Source organism: Muntiacus reevesi, chromosome 2 (assembly GCF_963930625.1).
Source record: "Muntiacus reevesi chromosome 2, mMunRee1.1, whole genome shotgun sequence".
In the NCBI taxonomy this organism is placed as follows: Eukaryota; Metazoa; Chordata; class Mammalia; order Artiodactyla; family Cervidae; genus Muntiacus; species Muntiacus reevesi.
Window position 1 is genome coordinate 77,027,288 of NC_089250.1, and position 22,073 is coordinate 77,049,360.

Here is a 22,073-nt window from a genome sequence, read left to right on the forward strand (position 1 = left end):
TCACAAATTCCAGGTCAGGAACAGGGGTAGACGTGATGGCACAGCGTCTCAGGTCACGGCACAAGCTCTCCCAAGGCTACGTGCCCCCAGGAGGGCTAGGCTTCGGCAGCCTCAGAGACTCACCCACAGGCGGTCGCTGCAGGCGGCCACGACAAGAAGGGGCCTCTCCTGCTCCCCTCGTTCCGTTTTTCCTAAGACCCCTCGGGGACTTCAGTTTTGCCTGGTTGCCAATTGTCTGATAACCTCAGGCTCTTGCTGCAAGCAGTGTTCAAGCATCAGGTACAGAGGGACCACAAACACACTAGACTCTACCCCTGCAGTCTGGTTACGAGCTTATCAGTTCAAAGCCATATTGATTAAAGAAGGCTCTAAACCCTTTAAACCAGACTGCCAGACCAGCCTTGACCTGGGGACTGAGGCGTCTTTAACACAACGCTTCTTCCTTCTTCTGTGGCGTTTTAGGGGTGGCTCATTAAAAATTAACACTTTGCCTGGACTTCCTTACCCGATGATGAGGAATCCTTGATAGAGGGGGACGGAGGCGAAGTAAAACACGGACGAAAAGACAGCCTGTGCCAAGGAGAAAAAAGGATGTCACCAAAACATACCGAAAACGTTATCAAAGCCCTCATATCTGTATCATAAAGACAGCGTCACCCACAGATTGCTAATTTCACACCTGCCCGTTACAGTGCTTTAAGTATATTAGCTCATTTAATTCCTACAGCAACCCTAAAGAGGAGGTGTTGTTACCATTGTACCCATTATACAGATGAGGGAAGTAAGGCACAGAGAGTTTCAGTGACTTACCCGAGACAGCACAGCTCATAAGGGACAGAGCCAGACATCACGTCAGAGGGTTTAGCTCTAGGGTTCACTCTCAGCTCCTCTAAACGTTTATTAACTTACACACAAGTCGGACCTGGGAATACCTTATTATCTGATATCAGTGAATCTCCACAACCACCCATGAAATCAAATCCTAATATCCCCTACATCAGAGAAGGGCAGAGTGAGCAGATAAATGGCTCTGCAAGGATTCAAGCCCTGTTCTGTCTCCAGAGCCCACACACCCAACGGCTCAAAATCACCTGCTCTCTAGGTGTACAACTGATACACAAGTTGGCATATACATGGAAACAGACACAAAAAAATATCCTCCACCCTAAGGATATGTACCAGTTACCCTGGAGGGTGGGATTGCAGAGAAGGCCTCACATCTCATATTACATGTTCTACTTTTCTTTGAAATTTTTACAAAGAATCCAAAACCTACCACTTTTGCAATCAGACAAAAGCAATAAAGATATTTACCAACCCCTACTGTAAAGTCTGCTTCCTGATTTGGAAAATATGAGCAGTGAAAAATTGGCTGAGGAGATAAAACCAGGCTTGATGCTCTGTTACTTCCTTCTCTGAACATCTACTGACCCCAACAGAAGCAAAGTGACTGCTAAGCTAATTAGTATAAAACCTGCCGGAGGTCAGGGACAGCTGTTGCCTGAAGGATTTTAAAAACTGAACATGAAAAAAAAAAAACCTGAACATGGAAAAAAATCACTGCGGACAGTGACTGCAGCCATGAAATTAGAAGACCTTGCTTGCTTCTTAGAAGAAAAGCTATGACAAACCTAGACAGCCTATTAAAAAGCAGAGACATTACTTTGCTGACAAAGGTCCATCTAATCAAAGCTATGGTTTTTCCGGTAGTCATGCACAGATGTGAGAATTGGACCATAAAGAAGGCTGAGTGCCAAACAATTGATGCTTTTGAAATGTGGTGCTGAAGAAGACTCTTGAGAGACCCCTGGACAGCAAGGAGATCCAACCAGTCCATCCTAAAGGAAATCGACCCTGAATATTCACTGGAAGGACTGATGCTGACATTGAAGCTCCAGTACTTTGGCCACCTGATGTGAAGAGATGACTCACTCAAGAAGAAGACCCTGATGCTGGGAAAGATTGAGGGTAGAAGGAGAAGGGGACGAAAGAGGATGAGATGGTTTGATGGCATCACCGACTCGATGGACATGAGTTTGAGCAAGCTCCAGGAGATAGTGAAGGAAAAGGAAGTCTTGCGTGCTGCAGTCCATGGGGTCGCAAAGAGTTGGACACGACTGAGCAGCTGAACAACAAATGGAAGAAAAGGCTGGGCCAGCCTAGTGGCTAGAAAGAGTGTGGAACCAGAGCCCTCTACCCCTCATCACCGTCGTGGGCCTTGGCTTGGTACAGAGGTCAGGATGCAGGTGACACCGAGGGCCATGGTCATGGGCAGCCTGGCTCTGCCCTGGTTGTGACTTTGGAATTGAAAGGTCAAAGCCTCTTTTCAGATGACTTCTCACACAGGCTGCTGCCCAGGAAGGAGGATTAGACACAGGTCAAGAATCCTGGTGCTCAGTTTTGCAAATCAGTCAGGAGCCTCTTCCTCTAAATGGGCCAGACTGACCACAACACCTTCACCCTGGAAACAGCACTGGGGAAAATAAATGCTCTATCTTCATCTATCTCAGAGGCCACTGTCAAAGTGCCATTCTAACAGGACTCTCTCTCAGCCAGTTACTTTCGGCACAGTGGACAGGGTTAAGGGGTTTTTTTACTGGGGAGGGGGGGATGGTTTGTTTTTCCCTCGATAGCACAAAGAACAATTCCTCACGCTAAAACTGTTTTTTTCTGAATCCATGTTTATGGTAACACACGGTCATTACAAAAGTAAATTCATCCAGGCCAGCCTGTGTGTGTTTGCCTGGGAATGAGCTGATTAATCTCCCAGTGATTAAAACCATGACATTATCCAGTCCAACTGATGAGCTTACATAAAATAAAAGTACAGATGTGGTCTGATGAACCACAGCAGCTGTTAGCGTTTTGATCGTGTTGATGAAAATCACTTTAAAGCTCCTTCACTCATAAGTGCAATAGATATTGAAAATATAACCGCCCCCAGCCCTCCCCCCGCAAAGGCACAGTCGAGCCAGTGGAGGGTGAATTCTCATGTACATCAGGCAGCACCACTTGAGCCAGAAGGCAGGGTGTCTTTTGCATATGAATAAACACCTTTCCCACAAATTAAAACAACATCTTAACCGAGAACAGCCAAATTCAGAGAGTCAGAAAGTGCACGGGGAGATTCCAGGGGCTGGGAGGAGGAATGGGGAGCTGGTGTTTAACGGGCAGAGTTTCAGTTTAGAAAAGTGAGCAGTTCAGGAGATGGATGATAATGAGAATTGCACAGCTATGAGAATGTCGTACTCAGCGCCACTGACGTGCGCAGTTAAATGTGGTTAAAATAATTTTTATATTATGTGACTTTTACAATAAAAAAAGTAAAAGGATAAAACCTCACCTTAAGTTTACACATTAGCCTGTTTTGCTTTTATTAATGATGGTAAGGATGCCTTCAGCACTTGATGCCTTAATAAAACTCCCTGCTTCTCCAAGTAGCCCTCTCTGCGGGGCAAGGGCCAAGACCCTTGAACAGAGTGATGCCCCCTTGACAGGTGGAAAGACCAAAGCCCAGAGTGGTAACGTGACTTGCTCAAGGTCTCGGAGACACCTGGGGATACAGGCTCCAAGATGTACCATCCCTAAGTTCTCACCATTTAACTGGGGTTCTTTTTAACCTAAATGCCCAAGGAGAAAATCAGCCAATAGATGTTCAAGACCCAAAATGTTTTCTTTCCCCGCTTTGGGTCTCCTCCCTAATACGACTTCACTGCCGCAGCCTGAGGACAGACTATGAAGGAGCTGGGGAGACAGAAGATGGGAAGATACCTTACACTTTCTAGAATCCTCTGTGAAAAAGCAAGATGTTACTCCCTGGGTCTGACCCATGGGTCAGGAAGATTCCCCTGGAGTAAGAAATGGCAACCCAAGACAGTGTTCTAGCCTGGAGAACTTCACGGACAGAGGAGCCTGATGGGCTACAGTCCACAGGGTCACAAAGAGTCAGATACGACTGAGCGTATCCGACTCTTCCAGCTCCCCGAGGACTGACTGGGATGAGCACACGGGACTCCCAGCCGGGCTGCGCTGGAGGCAGAGCTGAGATGCCCTGGCTGCACCGCCCTCACTAAGTGCCCCCTTCAGTGGAGGCAACACCCACCCCCCCATAACGGAGGCAGAGGGGGTCCCGGGACTAACAGGGCAGGTACCAGGGCCCCCTGCCCAGGTAGACTAACTCCCTGAGGGGTACGGTACCAACTTCTCACCCTCACTGAGGCTCAGCCTCCCCTCTGTAGAACGGGCAGAGACCACAGGGAAGACTGCAAGCGCCCCCGCACTGTGAACACTCAGCCCACAGTACAGGGTGCTCTCAAAACACACCCTGTTCATTGATGGCTGCTCTCTGTGGTCCCTGATTCCGCATGTGGAAAACTCTGAGCTGGAGTGTTCATTTGGTGTTTACCTTTGCATCCTTCCCTCTGGCAAACTAAGGACGACAACTCACCCCGATGCAGGAACCCAGGTCACCTACACCTCTGTCCACCTCGTGCCCAGCCAGGCCCCACCGTCGAGGCGCTGCAGGGCAGGCACAGCCTCGGCCCCCACACAGGAGGGCTCCAGGCAGGCGCCCGCAGCTCTTTCAGAGTTGGGGGGGGGGGGGGGGGCGGTGCAGAGCGGCGGACTGGAACTGGCCCGGCGCGGGTAACCGTTCCAAAGCGGGGCCCGCTGCTTCTCCGGCACTCTCCACAGCAGCCCCCGCCGCGCCGGCCCACCCACCTGCATGGTGCTGATGCAGAGGCTCCTGTGGATGACGAACTGGCTGAGGGCGGCCGAGCGCTTGTAGCTGTTGCGGCCATGCACCATGAGCAGGCGGCCGAGGTGCCGGAACTGAGTGATGGAGAAGTCGGCGGCCAGTGAAGCCTGCTTGCCCTCCTGGGACCGGACATCGAAATCGGGCACCATCAGGAGCACGGGGCGGGTCAAGGCAAACACATATTTTTTTTTAATTGAAAAAGCAAGACACTGGTAAGGAGATCTTTGAAGAACTTCAATAGAGAAATTCTTTGGCTTCCAGCTATACACAGTTGGTGGTCTGAGTCTAAATGTCATTTTAAGAAAGGAATTTATTTAAATAAAAAACATTCCCAAGCACAGATAGTCATAATTGGGAGGTCAAATGAATCTAGCATTAAGCCTTGTGGGTTAGGCCCAACCCATAATGGGAGTCAGGAGCAAAGAATCATTCCAACTGAGAGTTAAACATATGCCGGGGGGGGCGGTGCTGATGCTACCAATGATACTAAATTGAACATTCCCAAACAAGCTTTGCACATTCATAGAACTGGAAATAACTTAGAGCGCAGCCATATTACGGGATTCTCTCAAAGGGACACAGCAGACGCTATCAATGGGACAGACGGACGTCACGATCTCCTGGTGTGATGAAACAGGGAGGCACAAGCCCCTCTTATGTACGCCCTACACCAAAACACAGAACCATAAGCAAACCCACCCGCCCCGCGGATGTCATGGGATGCTTCTCCAGCTGCCCTGCATGCTTCAAAAATGAGTGTCCTGAAACACACCGCCTCTCCCACAGAACAGACGGAGAGAAGTATTCGCCACTAGAGAAGAGTGCAGACATGAAGACATGCAAACAAATGCAGCCTGTGAGCCTCCACGGCTTCCTGGAGATGTCTCTTTTTTAAACATTTTGAGGACCACTGGAGAAATGAGATCATGAATATTATATAATAGTATCGTATCAATGCTACACTTGTGGCGATGCTATTTTGCTTATGTAGAAACACGCCCTCTTACGCTGAAGCACTGAGGGGTAACATGTCTGCAACTTACTTTCAGCTGATTCAGAGGGAGAGGTAACTAGAAGGAGAATGTGACAAACGCTAATAACTGGTAAATTAAAGCAAAGAGTAAATAGGTGCTCACTGTTCTAGCTCGACTTTTCTGAAGGAGTTACATTTTTCGAAACAGAAAGTTTGAGGAAATATACAAAATGATGGATATACATGTTCTGATGTATAAAGAAATCTAAGAATAACAAACTGATGTACAAAGAAATCTAAGCTACAGCAGATTTAGGCAAGTTTCATTTTAAAAAAAACCACAGTATAATGTTTTAAATGTTAAATTATACATGAGAATAATATATATGTGTGTAAGGTGTATCTATATATGCTGTTGTTGTTTAGTCGCTAAGTCATATCTGATTCTTCGCGACCCCACGGACTGTAGCCGACCCAGCTCCTCTGCCCATGGTATTTTCCAGGCAAGAACACTGGAGTGGGTTGCCATTTCCTCCTCCAGGGGCTCTTCCAGACCCAGGGATCGAACCTGCATCTCTTGCTTGGCAGGCAGATTCTTTACCACTGAGCCACCTAGGAATCCCATTATATTTGTGTGTGTACATATAAATTATACACATTCCCATAACAAGTAGTATACACATAGACAAAAATTCTAGGAGAATAATCAGTGTTACTAGTTTGATGCAGCTGTCTAAAAGGAAAAATGCGTTTTACCCATTTCTATATTGTTGTGGTTTTTTTACTGTGAGCACTTGTCACTTTTATACTCCAAAAAACAAAAGAAGCAGACTATAATTTTTAACAGAAGAGAAAATGTTCTCGTACTATATACAGCATCGTGTAAAGAATTCTACCTATTAACCTCAACTGTGCTTCTTATAACCTGCATTAAAGGAATCATACAGATTTCAGACCTAACATCTTCTTCAAGGATCAGTTAGCTGTGTAACTTCAAGCAATTGTCAACTGGATGAGAACCAGAAAACCCGGGAAAAAAGGTGGAAAGGAAATAAAATTGGTGGAAAATCCGGACGCATGAATGCATGGGACAAAATGCAGAGAGCACATCTCTGGCCTTCATTCAAGGCCTCTAATATTCTCACTCCAAACACAGAGCTAACTAATGTGGGCCCAACCTTCTGGCCTACGGTCATCTCAAGTCACAGAGGACAGAGGGCAGGGCAAACTATTAGTGGAAGGCACACAGCTGACAGAGAAGGAAGAAGAAAAACGACTTTAACACACAACCTTTAAAAATCTGCAGCTGCCACAGCATTTGAGGGAGGAGCAAACAATGCCCCATTCTTCATAATCCCTGAGAGATGATCCACAGTGTGATAACTAACTCTCTTACTCACAACACTGCCAGGGAAGGAATTGGAGGACATTCGCTGCACCCTAAGAATGTAGCAAACACTTTAAAAGTTAGGTCTGGGCAAGCAAAGACTCAGCATTTGTCTGTAAGATACCGTGACACGGATCTCTTTCAGGTAGTAACACCAGGTAATTACCATATCTGGCTCCTTAGGCTCTGTAATTCTAATCGAGAATTTCCAGAAGCATCGAAGCTGCATCTCGGGGGGAAAGAGAAAACCCAGCTGGTGGAGCAGAGTGGCTCCCCTCTGCCGTCCTGAGGACCGCTACCTAACGCCCTAATGCGGACCCCCAGGCGAAATCAGCGCGCCTATGCGTGCTCACCTTTCCCTCCACGCCCACGCCGCAGTCCGACTCCTGGATCATGCTGACGTCATTGCCGCCGTCGCCTGCAGGGCGCACAGACCAGAGAGCGGGTCAGCGAGGGGGTAGAGGCGAGAAACCACCTCGCCTTTCACGGCTCCTTCACAGCCTCGTCCACCGCGGCGTCTCGTCGCAGGCTAAGTTTCTGTTCTGTTCTGCCCACTCAGTCTCTCTACAACAGCCTGCGGGATCGACTGCTTCGTTTACAGGCAGAGGAGCTGAGGGTCAGAGGGACCGGGCGACTGGCCGAGGGGCCTGGCCGCTGAGTCACTGAGCAAGGGGGCTGTGTCCACGCCGTGTGGGGGTCTACAGCCCCTCGGGCCCTGCCTCCGAAGTGCGGGGGTCCCGTCATCAATAGCAATGACAGATGCTGCCCGGCTTACTGCGATTGCAGCAGGCGCCTCGTAAGGCCACCGCCCTTCCGAAACCTCTCGAGGGAACCGCGGGTCCTCTCCCACTCTACCGATGAGCAGACTGGCTCCGGACGGGGAAACGAGGACCCCCGTGGAGCCCCAGCTAGGGAAAACCGGCAGACTGGACCCAGACCCCACTCGGCAGTACGGTCGTCTTCACGCCGGGGCTTTGCTGCGCCAGGGTCACTACTGAAAGCACAAGCCGAGGAGGAAGGCCTGGACGCTCTCTCAGGGAGAAGTGTTTGAAAATAATGACGAGGAAACAGGGCCAAAGCGGGGTAAATGTCATGGCCTGGGTCAAGGGGCCTGGGAACCTGCAGCGTGCGGCTGTGGGGCCCCGCCCCCGAAGGTCACCGGGCGTCCCCTGCAGGGTCACTCCAGCCGTGGGGCCCGCCCCCGAAGGTCACCGGGCGTCCCCTGCAGGGTCACTCCAGCCGTGGGGCCCACCCCCGAAGGTCACCGGACGTCCCCTGCAGGGTCACTCCAGCCGTGGGGCCCGCCCCCGAAGGTCACCGGGCGTCCCCTGCAGGGTCACGCCAGCCGTGGGGCCCCGTCCCCGCAGGTGAGCGGCGCGGCCGCGGGCCTACCTACTGCGCAGGTCAGCCTCCCGGTGCGCTCCTGGAGCAGACGCACGATCTGGGCCTTCTGCGTGGGCGCGCAGCGGCAGCAGACCACCGCGGGGCACTGGCAGGCCAGCTCCATGAACTCGTACTCGTAGTACTTGAGGCACACCTGGCGGCGACGAGGCGAGGGGTTGGGTCGGCCACGGTCCCCCCGCCCCCACGGCAGCTCCCGGGGTCCCCGCGCCCACCTCCAGGGAGTCTCCGGAGATGACCAGCGCGCAGTCATGCTTCCTGCGGAAGGCGTTCAGCTCCAGGTGCGCCTCGCCGCGGTTGGTCACCTGGAAGGGAAAGCAGTGAAGGAGGCCTTGCGCTCCGAGCCGCTGGGAACAACAAGCGGCAACCTCCTGGAGCCCCGTGAGGGCCAGGTCCCTCGCCTAGAACCCCATCCTCCCCTGCCACCGACCCCCAAGCCAGAGCAGACCCTGTTTGCTGAATCACGGGGGCCTGCACACAAACCGTCCCCTCACGTTGCCCCCAGGAAGGCTGGGACCACGTAATCAAGGGGACAGCAAAAAGCCAGCGTCCTTTCAATCTGTGCCCAGCACCATGCTAAGCACTGTTCCTACACTTCCACCCTCTTTGTTTCTCACAGGGCTCTTCCAGGCTCCACTGTAGGTGCAAGGAAACAGACGCAGGGCACGTGTTCTGGCTAGAGGGGCACAGCCAGTCCACTTCAGAGCAGGCCTCGGAAGCCAGGCTTCCAGCAGGGCAGCTGGCTCTTCTATAAAGAATCGGGTGTTAAATATGATATGCTCTGTGGACCACACAGTCTGCCATAACTACCCCACTCTGCTGCTACACTGCCAAAGCAGCCACAGATAATCCTAAACAGATGGGCCGATCTTGCATTTAAATAAAACTTTATTTAGAAAAACAGGTGACCAGCACACAGGCCATAGTCTGCCACCCCTGAATCCTAGAACATACAGTGTGTTCTCATTATGTGCAACAGTTAGGCTCCATAAAATCGCTGTGAACACTCAGTTCGTGATTACTGAACCCCTGCTCCTGGAGAAGATACAGGGCTAGGCTCCTGCAAGCCTCTGGTCACAATATTTTTGTCTGTTCGTCAATACACAGGCTTGCTTTCTACATGTCTCAGTTTAAAGACATCTTTGAAAATATATATTGCTGAAATAAGTCAAAGATAAATACTGTATGATGTCACTTATATGTGGAATCTGAAAAATAAAACTAATGAATATAAAGAGATAGATACAGAGAACACATTAATTGTGACCAGTGAAGAGAGGGAGGAGGAGGGGCAAGATGGGGTAAAGGATTAAAAGATACAAACTACCATGCATAAAATATATAAGCTACAAGGCTCTACTGTATAACACAGGGAATCTAGCCCTTACTTTATAATTATAAATGTAGTGCACACTAAGTTGCTTCAGTCATGTCCGACTCTTTGTGACCCCAGGGGCCACCAGAGTCTTCTGTCCATGAGATTCTCCAGGCAAGAATACTGGAGTGGATTGCCATTTCCTTCTCCATATACCATTTAAAAAACTATAAACCACTATGTTGCACATGTGAAACATATAACTTTGTGCATCAACTATACCTCAAAAATTTTTTGGAATATACATAGGTATAGTTGATTCATTAGCCCTAGACTCATGGCCAACAGGACCGTAACTCACACCTGAAGGAAGCTGATCTCTGGGAGGTACGGCACAGCCTTCTTGCACTCAGGGACATGGTCAGTACTCAGCTTTGCACTGGGGACCATCTTAAACCGTGAAACTGCAGGCGGCAATGAATCAACTGAAGGGCCCCTGCGTCCACTGAGGGCTGAGATGAGATGGCAGAGCGTCGCCTGACTCCGCCTCAGCTGGGAAGCTGCTCGTCAGGTGACGCCACTGTGCACGTCCATGTACAACTCTGAAAGCAGCTCTAGTACTGATTTTTGGGTCACAAATAAATTTTAATGAGTGGGCAGATTTGCAAATACAGAATCCATGGATAATGAGGAGCCACTGTATCTGCCTCTACGTGATGCTGGTTGGGCTATTCCAGAAACTGCCAGATTTCTTAAAGCTTCAACATACTATGGACCAAAGGCAGGGGTGGCAGTGGGGGAGACCCCTAGAACATCTAGAGAACCCCCAGCTGTTTGGCTCTGCTGGCAGATAAGCAGGACCATGATATTCGGCCCCAGAGGAGGCCCGGTGGCTCTTGCCCCACGACCCAGTAAAGCCAATCACAGTCCTCGGCTTCGAGCCCGGGAGCAGCTCCCCTTGCCTGCACTGTCTGGCCAAGGGCTTCCACCAGGGCAGGGCATTCTCCTCTGCCACCCATCACGCCTCCTCCTAAAGGCTCCTCAGTGGTTTCCTTCAGAAAGGCAGACAGGCCAGTATCTGTGATCTCGAATTTATCTCCTAGCCGAGGACTCGGCTTTCAAGGGTTCAGTGAAACCCTAGACTCATCTGCACAGTTTCACGTGTATGAGCTTATCTGCATCCCGTCAGCTTCTCCAAGGGACCACGGCCCCCCCGCAGGTGAAGAACATGGGTCAATGTGAGGTGGTCCCCAGGAGCCCCTGCACCACCTCCAGAAGGAATCCTTCAGCCTCACCCAGGCTGTCAGTAAGTCCACCCAAACCAGTGTCCTGAGCTCCCCCCACCCTCGGTGGTTAACGTCCTTCCCCTCCCCCTGGAGGGGCCCACGTGAGATTATGAGGTTAGAGGGCAAACACAGCGTCCCGCCCCCGCCGGCCCCGCCCCGAGGCAGAGGACACTCTACCGGCCGGAAGATGTGGACGTCCTGGCTCCTGGTCACCAGGTGCGCGTTCTTCGCCGTGCACGTGGCTGTCTCCAGCTTGTCCCCCGTCAGCATCCAAACCTGAAATGACCGCAGGGAGGACGTCCCGCGGTTAGCCTTCAAGCCAGCCTGTCGCCCACGTCAGCTGGGTTTCCAAACACGTCATGCTGAACTGACGAGCTCCAACTACTCGAGGCTTACAATGTCCCTGAAGCACCACAGGGAAGGCCCTGGTTCAAGGGCTTCAAGACCCTGTGCGCCCACTGCGGGAGGAGCAAAAGCTGGTGCAGCGCTTTCGGGAAACTGGCACGTGCTCCGGCAGACATCGTGAAGCCCACCTTTGCCCTCCTAATCCCTCTTCTGGGAATTTTTCTTAAAGCAATAAATAATCTCAACAAAGGGGAAGGCTGTATGGATGGGGGATCACGTCCATGTCCTACAAGAAACACTGATTTGTCACGTTACATGGGGTCTTTCTACGGAGTCGGATGCCCCTGTGTGATCTCAGGGGGCTTGAAAGTGAAAGTGTTGAGTTGCTCAGTCCTGTTTGACTCTTCACGACCTCATGGACTGTAGCCCGCCAAGCTCCTCCGTCCATGGGATTCTCCAGGCAAGAATACTGGAGTGGGTAGCCATTCCCTTCTGCAGGGAATCTTCCAGACCCAGGGATCAAACCTGAGTCTCCAGCACTGCAGGCAGAGTCTCCGCCGTCTGAGCCAACAGGGAAGCCCCAGGGTGCTCCACCCTGACTGCGAACTGCCCACAGTAACCACACCAGGCTCCACATCACCCTGTAACAGAACACTCTGCGTCTCCCTGCTATGGGCTCAGAGAGGGTGGGTGAGCGCCCCAAGGTCACACAGCTGGCCCCTGTCCCGACCAGGCCCAGAACCCAGACCTGCAGAGTCTAAACCAATGTGCTTCCTGCTCCGCTTGTTCATTCATCAACTCTCTGTTCTCTCTGCTCCCAGGAGGGGTGGTGGGATGGGGACACCTTAAGAGTCACGGGACAGGGACACCTCGGCATGAGGGAGAGAGCAGGGAAGAAAATAACCGTGAAGGTTCTTCACTGTGCCAGGCACCGCTTCAGTGCTGTGCATTTAACCAAGTGTTCAGGGCACTGTCCCTTCACAAGCCCTTGAGACAGGCAGCGGAGGTGCTGTGAAGTCAGGCCACCAGTCAAGAACCACAGAAGCCATCGGTGGGGAGGCAGGATTTGAACCCCCAAGCAGTGAAATGGCCGGGATGAAGGCACCAGGCCCTGCTGGGGGCTCCTTGCCTCTGGACTTGACTCCCAGAGTATGGTGATGTTTTCCCTCCATCTCCCACCTGGTCTTAAAAACAGTGCTGTTGTTCAGGAGGGAGGGGGCATATGTATACCACTGGCTGATTCATGCTGACGCGTGGCAGAAACCAACACAACACTGTAAAGCAATTATCCTCCAATTAAAATAAGTAACAATATTGTCTTATGTGATCCCAGCTCAGCACCAGTCTTCAGGGTTCTTTGTAAGAGAGCAAACCCTGGGACAGGAGCTAGAAGGCTAGACTTCTAGAAAACCATGGCAAGTCCTGAGCGCACTGAGGCTGGGACACAGGCAGGGCCCTGAGGGGAAGCTCCAGTCCCAGGCCCAGTTCCCGGCAGGAGAGCCTGCGTGTGAAGCCACCTCGCAAGGCCTGGGGGGCTGCACCCGGGAAGGGAGTGAAGTGGAAGTTCCCAAGTTCTAATGCCTCCCGGCCTGTGAAAGACCACAAGTTAGACCCTCATGACAAGCTAGCCGGACCCCTAACTGTACACTCCACACCCTCCCCTCTCACGATGGAAACCTGCAGAAGTCCAGTGCACGCGCGATGAATAAAACACCGTTTTTGGAGAGAATGGTTTTAAGGAGGGAAAAAAACCTCAGGACAAAGCCAGTGACAGAAACTTGGAATCTCCCAGGTTCCTAGAGGAGAGGTTTTAGAAATTGGCAGGAACAAACACGACAGGCCCGAAGGCGTCAAAAGTGGGCCTCTCTGACGTCAGACTTTGTGCAGAAATGGGATCTTGCTGGCAATTTCCTTGCAATAAGCCAGGCCTGTGGGCCAAAGACAAGTGACAGTTTGGTGTGCAATGAGACATGCCCACACACATGTGAGCCCCCGTTGGCTAGAAGGTGGCCGGAGCTGGTTTATGACCACAGGCCTCATCCCTCTTGTTCACACTGTCCTGCTCCTAAGGACTCCTGCCAGACGGGGGCCCTGGAATGTAACTGGCTAGAGATAGGCCACTAACCTATGTTATCTTCAGGAGCTTCTAACCCACAGGGCTTCCCTGGTGGCTAAGATGGTAAGAATCTACCTGCAGTGCAGGAGACCCAGGTTCGATCCCTGGGTTGGGAGGATCCCCAGGAGCAGGGAATGGCAGCCCACTCCAGTCTTCTTGCCTGGAGAACTCCATGGACAGAGGAGCCTGGCAGGCTACAGTCCACGGGGTCATCAAGAGTCATCAGGACTGAGCAACTAACACTTTCACTTTCTAACCCATGAGTTTGCTAATCCCTTTCTAGGGTCCACTGAGATGGAGCCTGCTCCCCAGACGCCCTCTACTGGCCTCTCCAGATTAAACAACTGGATATGAACTTTCTGGCCCCCGAACAGGCAAGGACAAAAATGCAAACACGGCAGTTTTCTGGGGCAGGTGGTCACTCTGCCAGGTTCATTCGCCTAGACCATAACACAGACGGCTGGTCGGCCACTCAACAAGGATGTAACAGACACCCCAACCGTGCAGGACGCCGTGGTCCTGAGCTAAGGTGAAGCGCCCAGTCCTGCCTTCACTGAACCCAGCGCGCAGAGGGGCAGCCACCAGCAAAAGGAAAGCGGGCTGTTGGAGCACCTCAGGTCGCCGTCTGAATCTGGCTCCCCGTGCTCCCGGTCACTGCTTCCTCCCTCTGCCCCGTCTCTAATTTTCACCCTCCGATGAAGAGACCCCTCGTCTGAGTCCGGAATCTGCTGCCAGGCAGCAGGCTCGCCGTACCTTGATGCCGGCGTTCCTCAGCGTCTCCAGGGTGGGCCTCACGTCCGCCTGCAGCTGGTCCTCCACACCCGTCAGGCACAGCAGCTCCATCTCCATCTCCAGGCTCTCGATCACCGTGGCCACTTTCAGGGAGCGGTCGTGCACGCTCAGCTTGGCCTGGACATAGCGGGCCTGGGACACAGCAGGGAACACGGTCACGCCGTGCGGTGTGGAGGTGCAAGGCAGGCCGGGCCCACACAGGACAGGGACCCCAGCCCCTGGGTGAACCTCAAAGTGGTGAAACTGAGATCTTCGGCCTCCTTCCAAGTTCATCGATCCAGACACCGGAGGTGGAGAGACCAGAGTCCCACCCTCTGCTCTGCGCTCACCTGCTGTGCAGCTCCCAGCAGGTCACTAAACTTCTCTGAGCCTCAGCTGTCTTCCTCCATGAAGAGGCAATAACAGCCCCAACTGGACTGAGTTTTCTCAAGGGTGAGCACACCTCTAGACCTCAAAACACAGTAGGCTCTCCCCCTAAACATACGCTGTATCCAGAACCAGGTTGTCTAAAGATGAAGTCCCACTTCCAAAGACTATCGACCCAACCCATCTGTTTATCCCCTCTTTATACGGTTAGCAAGGATACAGTCATTTCAAAGCATATGCCTTTGAAGTTGAGAAAACAGCAGAATGCATCAGGGCTAGACCTCCTTGTTAAATCAAACGTCACAGAGAACTCACGCGTGTGAACGGGACAGACTGAAGCACAGCTTCTCCGGGGGGGAGCAGAGCAAGAGCCCCAGGAGCCTCTCTCTGCAGCCTGCTCTCCCGCCCTTCCAGTCATGTATAAATACGGTCACTCAGCTTTGTGCCAGGACAGGGGGGACAACAAGGACCCCCCCTCAAGGAACACACAGTCCATGGGACAGGGTGACAACTGACAAGACAGACTTATACCGGAAGCCTTGGCTGTGAAAGTCAGTGACCTAGTTCACATTCAATACTTTCTACACCTTAAAAAAAATCAGAGCACCAACAAAGTTTACCATTTCAAATTTGAAGGTTTCATTTCAAATTTCCTAGATTTACAATGACGACCCTAAGTGCTGGGGTACAAGAGCAAGTCAGACCAATAAAGTCTTTGCTCTCAAGATGATTTTATTTCAAAAAGAAGATATTAAAAAGAACGCTGAAATACACACATAAACAAAGTTATCATATTATAGTTGTTGATAAATGCAAATGAAGAAAGCTCAACAGGATGACAGTGGGAAGGGACGCAGTGGGACTGCCTTAGATGAGGATCCAGGAAGACATCTCGGAGGAGGAAGCATTTGAGCTGAGACCCAAAGGCAGTAAGGGAGGGGGGCCACGGAGTTCCACAAGGGAGGGGCAGTCTAAGCAGAGAGAAGAACCTGGTGTGCTCAGAAGTGACGTGGGTCTGGGCCAGAGCAGAAGGAAGGGAGGGAAGATGGTGAGGGGCACGGGGCTCAAAGCCAGCAGAAAAGCCACAGAACCCCTTACCTCGAAGTCTTGATACTGCTCCTCTGCCAGAGACTTCTTCGCCACCACGAGCACCCGGAGCCCCTCTCGGGCCATGTTTCCACACTGAAATGCAGACACTGGTCAGCAGACAGCCGTCCCGAGAGCTCCGAGTCCTCACCTCTCCCTGGGGCTGGCTGGAGGCTGAGGCCGATGGGACCCCCTTTCAGTCCAGGGAAGACCCCTGGCAAATCACAACACTGCTTTTTCCTAAAGCCGTCTCCCTGAGCAAACCTTCTAAAAGGGGTTCAAAATTTAAGTCAATGCCGTCTGACTTAAATCTGGATATTTCTGCCTCATTGGAAAAACTGAACTTCTGACAAAAGCACTTTCCCAAATGACCACAGTCAATGATGCTGCAAGGCGGCTGTTCCCATGAAACACAGTTGTCAGTATACTGCCAGTATGTTTAACACACACAGTGTGGCCCTGCCGGAAAACACATCCTGGCCTGTCTCAGTCAACTGAGTTACCTGTAAGGCCAGCCCCTGTTGGCATGTGGGATTATTATCTTGCTAATTAGGAATTTATCATTACTGAGTTGAAAATGTGACTTCTTCACCTGGAGCTGAGAGATGACACAGAAACGGCCTGAGACACGGGTAGCTCCTTCCCTCCAGGCTGTGACGAGTTCCCACATCACAACCCGGGACAAGGCAGGCTGGGCCGGGGCCCCACAATGCCCGCCTCTTGGTACCCACATCCCTGTATGACCACCTGCCCTGAGGATGCAACGGATCCAGGGCCTTGTTCCCAACAGACAGAATGTGGCAAAGTGCAGGAAGGTCGTTTCAGAGAAGGTGGCTTCTGTTTAACCTCTGTTCCCTGGCTTGCTCCTCTGACAAAGCCAGGGCCACGTGTATGCTGCCTACTCAGAGATCCACAGGGCCAGGAGCGCGGCTGCCTCCAGCCAGGAGCCACTGCGGAGCTGAATCCCGCCCCCAACCACTAAGTGAGCTCAGAAGCGGGTCCTGCCCCAGCCGAGCCTTCAGATGAGACCCCGGCCCGAGACCTGAGCGGAGGGCCTGGCTGAGCTGTGCCTGAAGTGCCGACTGGGCGGCCTGTTACACGACCACAGAAAACGTACACAGGGACCCCCTCCCCGTTGCCCACAGGGGACAGGCTGCAGAGACAGGCCCCGTTCCCGCGTCCCGCGTCACGCTCACCTCCTCCTCCAGCCAGTCGTTGTACTGCACGATGCCCGCCATGACCACGTCCGCTCCCTTCATGTAGAAGGTGATCTCGCCGGTTGACTCATCCTAGAGAAGGGGCGGGGGGCGGGGAGGATGAGCACGCAGGAGGAGCCCGCCTTCTGCACCAGCGCCGCGGCCCGCGAGAGGCGCCGCACACCGTGCTTCCCCAGCAGATGTCGCAGCGTTTGCTCACTTGGCCAGAGATGAAAAGCAAGACAGGGGGCGGGTGGTGCGGGGCGGGGGAGGTCACTTTGGGGCAAAGGCCACAGAAAACAAAAGAAAACTCAAAGCACTCAGAAGATCATTAAAGGACGAAAGCAAGGTCAAAAGGACGGAAGAGCTCTGTTTTTGCAGTTATCACTGTTCCAACAGGAATGGACTCCCACACTGTAAGACCGTTTTAAATCGATACACAGCATTGCCAGTGTGGCTGAAAGGTGGTCTACCGGAAAGAGTTTGGGAAGTGAGGTAATTCTCGAGGTCAGGGTTTCTCAGCCTTGGTGATATCAACATTAGGTAGGGGCTGGAGAATTCTCTGCCACGAGAAGGCTGGACTGTGCATTGCACCATCTCCTACAGCATCCCTGGGCCTCCACCTGCTAGATACCAGCAGCAAGCCCCATGATGACAACCAAAATCTCTCCAGATATGAACCAACATCTCCTGGAGGACACAGTGCCTCAGCTGAGAACCAATGATCCAGGTAAAGCTGAACCTTAGCTGAGGTCCAGCTGGATCTTGGCTCAGCCCTTGAGCCGAGGCCTCAGCTAGAGAAGAAGGTACACAGAGTCTCGGTCCACACTGACCAGATGTTCTGGGGAGAGGGTAACATCGCAGCCCAGGCATCAAATGCTTAGACCCAGCACCAGCTCCTGGCTGTGTGCACCTGGACAAACTACTTCTCCTCTCTAGACCTCACTTTCCTCCTCTATAAAGCCAGGATCCTAACAACTCTTACCACACAGCTTGTTGGGGCTTAAGTGAGATACCCTACATAGAGCAGAAAGCAAAGGGCCAACATCTACAGAAACTGCTGACCCAGTGTTATTATTCCTGTTGGAGTGACAGGAACTCCTCAAGACCTTCAGCTGCACTGCTTATAGAAAACAGGGGTCTGAATGAGGGTGGTTTTGTCCCCAGGGGACTTCCAACACGTCTCGACGAGTAACTGACTGTCTCAACCCGGAGATGCTACCAGCATCTAGAGGCTAGAGAACAAGGATGCTGCTAACCATCCTACGGGCTTCCTGGGTGGCTCAGTGGTAAAGAATCTGCCTGCCAATGCAGGAGACGTGGGTTCGATCCCTGGGTGGGGAAGATCTCCTGAAGAAGGAAACGGTAGCACACTCCAGTATTCTTGCCTGGGAAATCTCATGGACAGAGAAGCCTGTAGGCTACAGTCCATGGGGTCACAAAGAGTTGGACACAGCTTAGCAACTGAACAACATCAATCAGCCTACGATGACCAGGACAGTCCCCGCAAGAGAGGCTCATCCGACCCCAGACGTCACCAGTGCAGAGGTTGAGAAACCCTGGCTTTCAGGAACTGATGGTGAAATTGCTGATTCTTATCCCATGACTCTTTCCTCAGTGACCTTCATCACAGGAAGCCTGGAGGCAGTGAAGATGGGCAAGGGTAAGAGCACAACCACCACCCCTTGTGCCTAAATTCTACTGCCCCAGGAAGCCCAGAAGGCACGTCTGTAAGCTCTTCGTGGAAGAGGAAATAAATGCCCAGCGCCAAATCAGTGGTGCAGTTTCATCTTCTAAAGTAACTTCTGAACGCCTCTGATCACTGACCAACTTTTCGAACAGCATACTCACTCATAAAAGCACCCACAGGCCATGAAGAGGCACCTGCATTTTAAAAGCATCACAAACGCAGGCTGCTTCTTTGATGGATTGCATCTATGCTTGCTTGTGACCTGGGCCAAAGACAGCCATAGGGTCTGAACATGAAAGCCTCAGGTTTCTCTTTTTGTTTCATTTCCCCTTCACCCTAAAGGTGCTGTGGGAAATAATGCCCCCCACCACGGCTTCCTCTACTTCAGCAGGGACTCAACAGAGCTTGGACATCTCGGCCAATATAAATACTGTATCGCCTGTCTCCTCCCATTGGTCATTTCCTCCCACCAAGTTCACCATGAGGTTACTTTGTTCCCATGTTACGGCAAGATTACGCTGTGAATTTACAGAGGTCTGCCCACTGCGTTGCATCATTTTGGGGCCTCATCTTTTCCACTGTAGTCTGATTCTGGCACCTGTTCAAAGGCTTCTTTTATTCAGACAACGACAAGGGTACGATCTCTACTGACGACCCGACTTCGGCACGCCACGTGGGGAGGGCGTGGGGAGGGCAACGGAACATCTTGTAACACAGCGAAAACAAAACCAGCAGCCCCGAGCCAAACACACAAGCTGCAAGGAAACCGGCTTCTCAAACCCGGCCGACCCTCTCAGGAGACTCACGCAAAGACCAGACCTTGCTTTGTGAGGGTTAAGACACTGCTCAGTTCCGTCCGCGAGCTCACAGGCACTTGAGGGTTGACGGGGACTTCCCCGGTGGTTAGGAATTCACCTTGCAATACAAGGGACACCAGTTTGATCCCTGTTCGAGGAACTAAGATCCCACATGCTGAAGAGCAGCTAAGCTTGAGCGCCGTAACTAGGGCCCATGTGCCGCAACCGAGACACAACTGAGCCAAATAAATAAAGAAAAATTAAAAAAACAAGAAATTGTAACTGTCAACAGTCACTAAACCAAGTTGAGAACTGTTTGGTAACTGAGGGCAAACCTCCTCACATCAGCTAACTAGACAAACAACAGGCAGAAAAGACGGACACCTTGGGTTTCTCAGCCCTGGCCCGACGACCATGCAGGGCTGGAACATTCTTTGTTAGGAGGCTGTCCGGGCCTCTACCCGCTAGTTGCCACTGGCGGCACCCTCTGAGTTCTAACGAGCAAAGAATGTCCCCAGACGTCCCCATGTCCCCTGGGGGTGAGATGGCTCCTGGATGAGAAACATCTGGTGAAGACAGGACAGTGACGTTTGTGCAGAGACGTGAGCTAGTCCCGCGGCCCTGACCCGCACTCAGCAAGACCAAAAATAAAGAGGGAGATGGGTTAGGAAGTACAAACATCAGCAAAATAATCCACATTTCATTAAAGACAGTCAAACAAAGATGGACGTGCACAGATTCACTGTTGGGAGTAAGAAACAAAAAACTACCTAAGTATCTAAGAGAGGGATATTTGATTAAATAATGCTACCTTTTTTCCAACAGAACACTAAGCATGCATTAAATAATAAAAATGATGTTTTAATGACAGGAGAATATTTTCAGCATACCTATTGGTCAATGGAGGGGGTGGGAGTTTACAAAGTTTTAGGTAGAGTTTGATATCAATTGGATAAAAATGTGTGTGGCTATTTACACTCATTTATGCTTAGAGAAAAAAACAGAAGGGAAATTCCCTGAAAAGGCAAGAGTGAGTGAGTCTTCGGGTGGTCAAAATACAGATGAATGGTTCTAATCCCCAGCTTTAACATGTATTTGTTCTGAATGCCCTGGGTGAATGCTGATTTTTTAAAGTATTACCTGGGAAGGACAGAGTGCCATTTTAAAATACAATAGATTTGCCCATCCAACAGTATCCCAGACATACACCCCATTCTTGCTGGGGGCAGAGCCAGGGGTCACGGCTCGTAAACTATGACTCGAGTCTGGGCATGAGAGCCCTTCGCCACTCAAGGGAGGGGACGTACAGGGCCCACTTCTAGAACAGCTGATATCGGGACTATCTGATGATGACTCAACCCCCAAATGCCTCTAGCAGTGCCCGCAGCCCTAGAACTTGGAAAAATAATGGCTGGAACAAAATTAAAGTAGGAGATAATGACTAATTCCTCAGGAAACACCCACCCAAAGGGTTCATGTGGCTGTTTCTAGGCCATGGACGTTCTTGACATGAGACATGAAGTCAAGACGTGGTCTGAAGGCATGGGGCAGGCAGGATGCAGGCCAGTGGGGAAAGCAGGGACTGCAAGGGAGAAAAAGCCCTCATCCCACTTAGAAACTGCCAAGGATATACATCCAGTGGAGTCTGAGAACTTACTGGCATCAGGGACATAAAAACCCCTTAAAGCGTGTTTTAAGGCACACTCCTGCTGTGTCTCACGGGACCATCAGGACCCCGTCTGAGTTTAACCTGGAGAAGTGGCCTCGCAACGACTCCCACTTCCCCCATCAGGTGTGGGGGCTGGACCCAGTGACCCGCTTCTGAGAACAGAATGAGCCAGAGGTGTGTCTGCTGCTGCTGCTGTTTAGCCGCCAAGTCGTGTTTAACTCTTTGGCAAAACCCCATGGACTATACAGCCCACCAGGCTCCTATGTCCATGGGATTTCCCAGGCAAGGATGCCGGAGTGGGTTGTCATTTCCTTCTCCAAAAGTGTATCTATTCTCCAATAAAAATTAATTTCTAAAAAATCAGACTTGTTTGTAAGAAATAAAACTAATTAAAAATAAAAGCAATTTTAAGGTATGATTTAAAAGGGCATCTACAGCTTCCTTCATATAAAGCTCAAAGAGACAAAGTCAGTCAGTGGTAGGAATGGGACAGTGGTTATACCCTCGTGGGGAAGAGGGACGCAAAACCAGAAAGAGGCACAAGGGAGCTGCTGGCGTGACGTGGAGGGTTCTGTTCTTGTTCTTAGCGCCAAGCAAGCGGTATTCATTTTCCAAACACTTAAGCTGTACATTTATGGAGTCTGCACCTTTCTCTCTGTATGTTGTACTTCCATAAAGTTTCAAAGAATTTAAAAAGAAAATCTGAAATATCAATGCCAAAATGACTTGCTGCTGCGTGATCACGTTTTTCAGTAACTTTTGTGATTCTATGAATGAAAAATCACTGAAAATATTTTATTACGATAGAGGTGTCAAGACTATTCAATGGGGAAACAATAGTCTCTGCAGTAAAAGATGCTGGGACAACTCTATATCCACAGGCAAAAGAATGAAGCTA

The 22,073-nt window shown here is 51.3% G+C and overlaps 1 protein-coding gene across 3 annotated transcripts in view; it reads right to left on the reverse strand.

Moving 5' to 3' along the window:
- ATP9A (ATPase phospholipid transporting 9A (putative)) overlaps positions 1-22,073 on the reverse strand; it is a 131,723-nt gene that overhangs the window by 9,818 nt on the left and 99,832 nt on the right. For all 3 annotated transcript variants that reach the window (XM_065922195.1, XM_065922194.1, XM_065922196.1), the window contains exons 16-24: positions 17,020-17,112; positions 15,836-15,919; positions 14,333-14,503; positions 11,296-11,394; positions 8,733-8,822; positions 8,509-8,653; positions 7,470-7,534; positions 4,720-4,875; positions 506-570 (exon numbers count right to left, since the gene is read on the reverse strand). In XM_065922195.1, the coding sequence (XP_065778267.1) occupies positions 506-570; positions 4,720-4,875; positions 7,470-7,534; positions 8,509-8,653; positions 8,733-8,822; positions 11,296-11,394; positions 14,333-14,503; positions 15,836-15,919; positions 17,020-17,112 (968 nt within the window). The remainder of the gene's footprint in view (positions 1-505; positions 571-4,719; positions 4,876-7,469; positions 7,535-8,508; positions 8,654-8,732; positions 8,823-11,295; positions 11,395-14,332; positions 14,504-15,835; positions 15,920-17,019; positions 17,113-22,073) is intronic.